Genomic DNA, 865 nt, shown 5'->3' on the forward strand with positions numbered 1-865 from the left:
CATACACGAACTCGTAATGCTCGGCAATGAAGTGAGCAGAGATAGGGTTGAAGATACTCAAACCCATAAAGAGACCACCGATAAGATAGAAGAAGGACTTCCATCCGAGGTACTTCACAACGAGGATATCGAACAGCAGTTGGACCAACCAGTTGATGAGCTCGTATGAATTCATGGGGAGAGGGTGAACAACTAGGGGCCTCAGAGCATAGAAGAATGGCTGGAGGAGAGCCCAGATGAACTTGCCAAGCTTGTGTTGGAATAGATTGGCTTCGAAACGAGTGGGAAGATCAACATCAACCTTCGGAACTCCCTAAAATGATGCAACATGAGGAACAACGCTTCCCAACGGCACTCCTCACTTGGGAAGAATGATGGTCCAGATGGTATCTTCTGAAGGTAGCCATCATAGCAACGCCCACAGGGAGGTTAAGGAAGAGGCTGACAGGCAGGAGCAACTGCAAGGGAATCGCTGTACCGATAGTACTTACGAGAAAACCCTGTTATAGAACCTAGTCTTGAAGAACATATCATGAGAGAGCTCGTGACCACCCATGACGATGGAATGCTCCATGAAGCCAGAGACCAACTGATGATGAGGAGGAGAAATGTAGTGCAGGAAAATGACGGATATCTTCTACCCAAGTGGCAAGAATGACTGAAGGCCATGACCAGTCCTTGACGAGGACGCACATAATGAACTGGACTAGGACAGTGAAAGTGGCGAACACAGCTTCACGGTTGTCGGCACCCTGAACTCCAATGATCTCTGGGTGCCTGGAGAGGAGCCATACGTTGGCGAGTACTGCAAGAAAGCAACTCTACGCTTCACAATCTGCTTCCTTCGGAGTCTGTGTATCTCAGC

General features: G+C 48.8%; 1 protein-coding gene across 1 annotated transcript; it reads right to left on the reverse strand.

Moving 5' to 3' along the window:
* Positions 1-5: 5 nt before the first annotated feature.
* Pmar_PMAR005612 (conserved hypothetical protein) lies at positions 6-695 on the reverse strand (the record flags this gene model as incomplete). The annotated part of the gene is made up of 4 exons (XM_002778555.1): positions 6-313; positions 363-441; positions 492-589; positions 642-695. Coding segments are annotated over 4 exons (539 nt in total), but the record flags the coding sequence as incomplete, so codon positions are not given.
* Positions 696-865: the final 170 nt, after the last annotated feature.

Source organism: Perkinsus marinus, assembly GCF_000006405.1.
Source record: "Perkinsus marinus ATCC 50983 genomic scaffold scf_1104296948728, whole genome shotgun sequence".
NCBI lineage: Eukaryota > Perkinsozoa > Perkinsida > Perkinsidae > Perkinsus > Perkinsus marinus.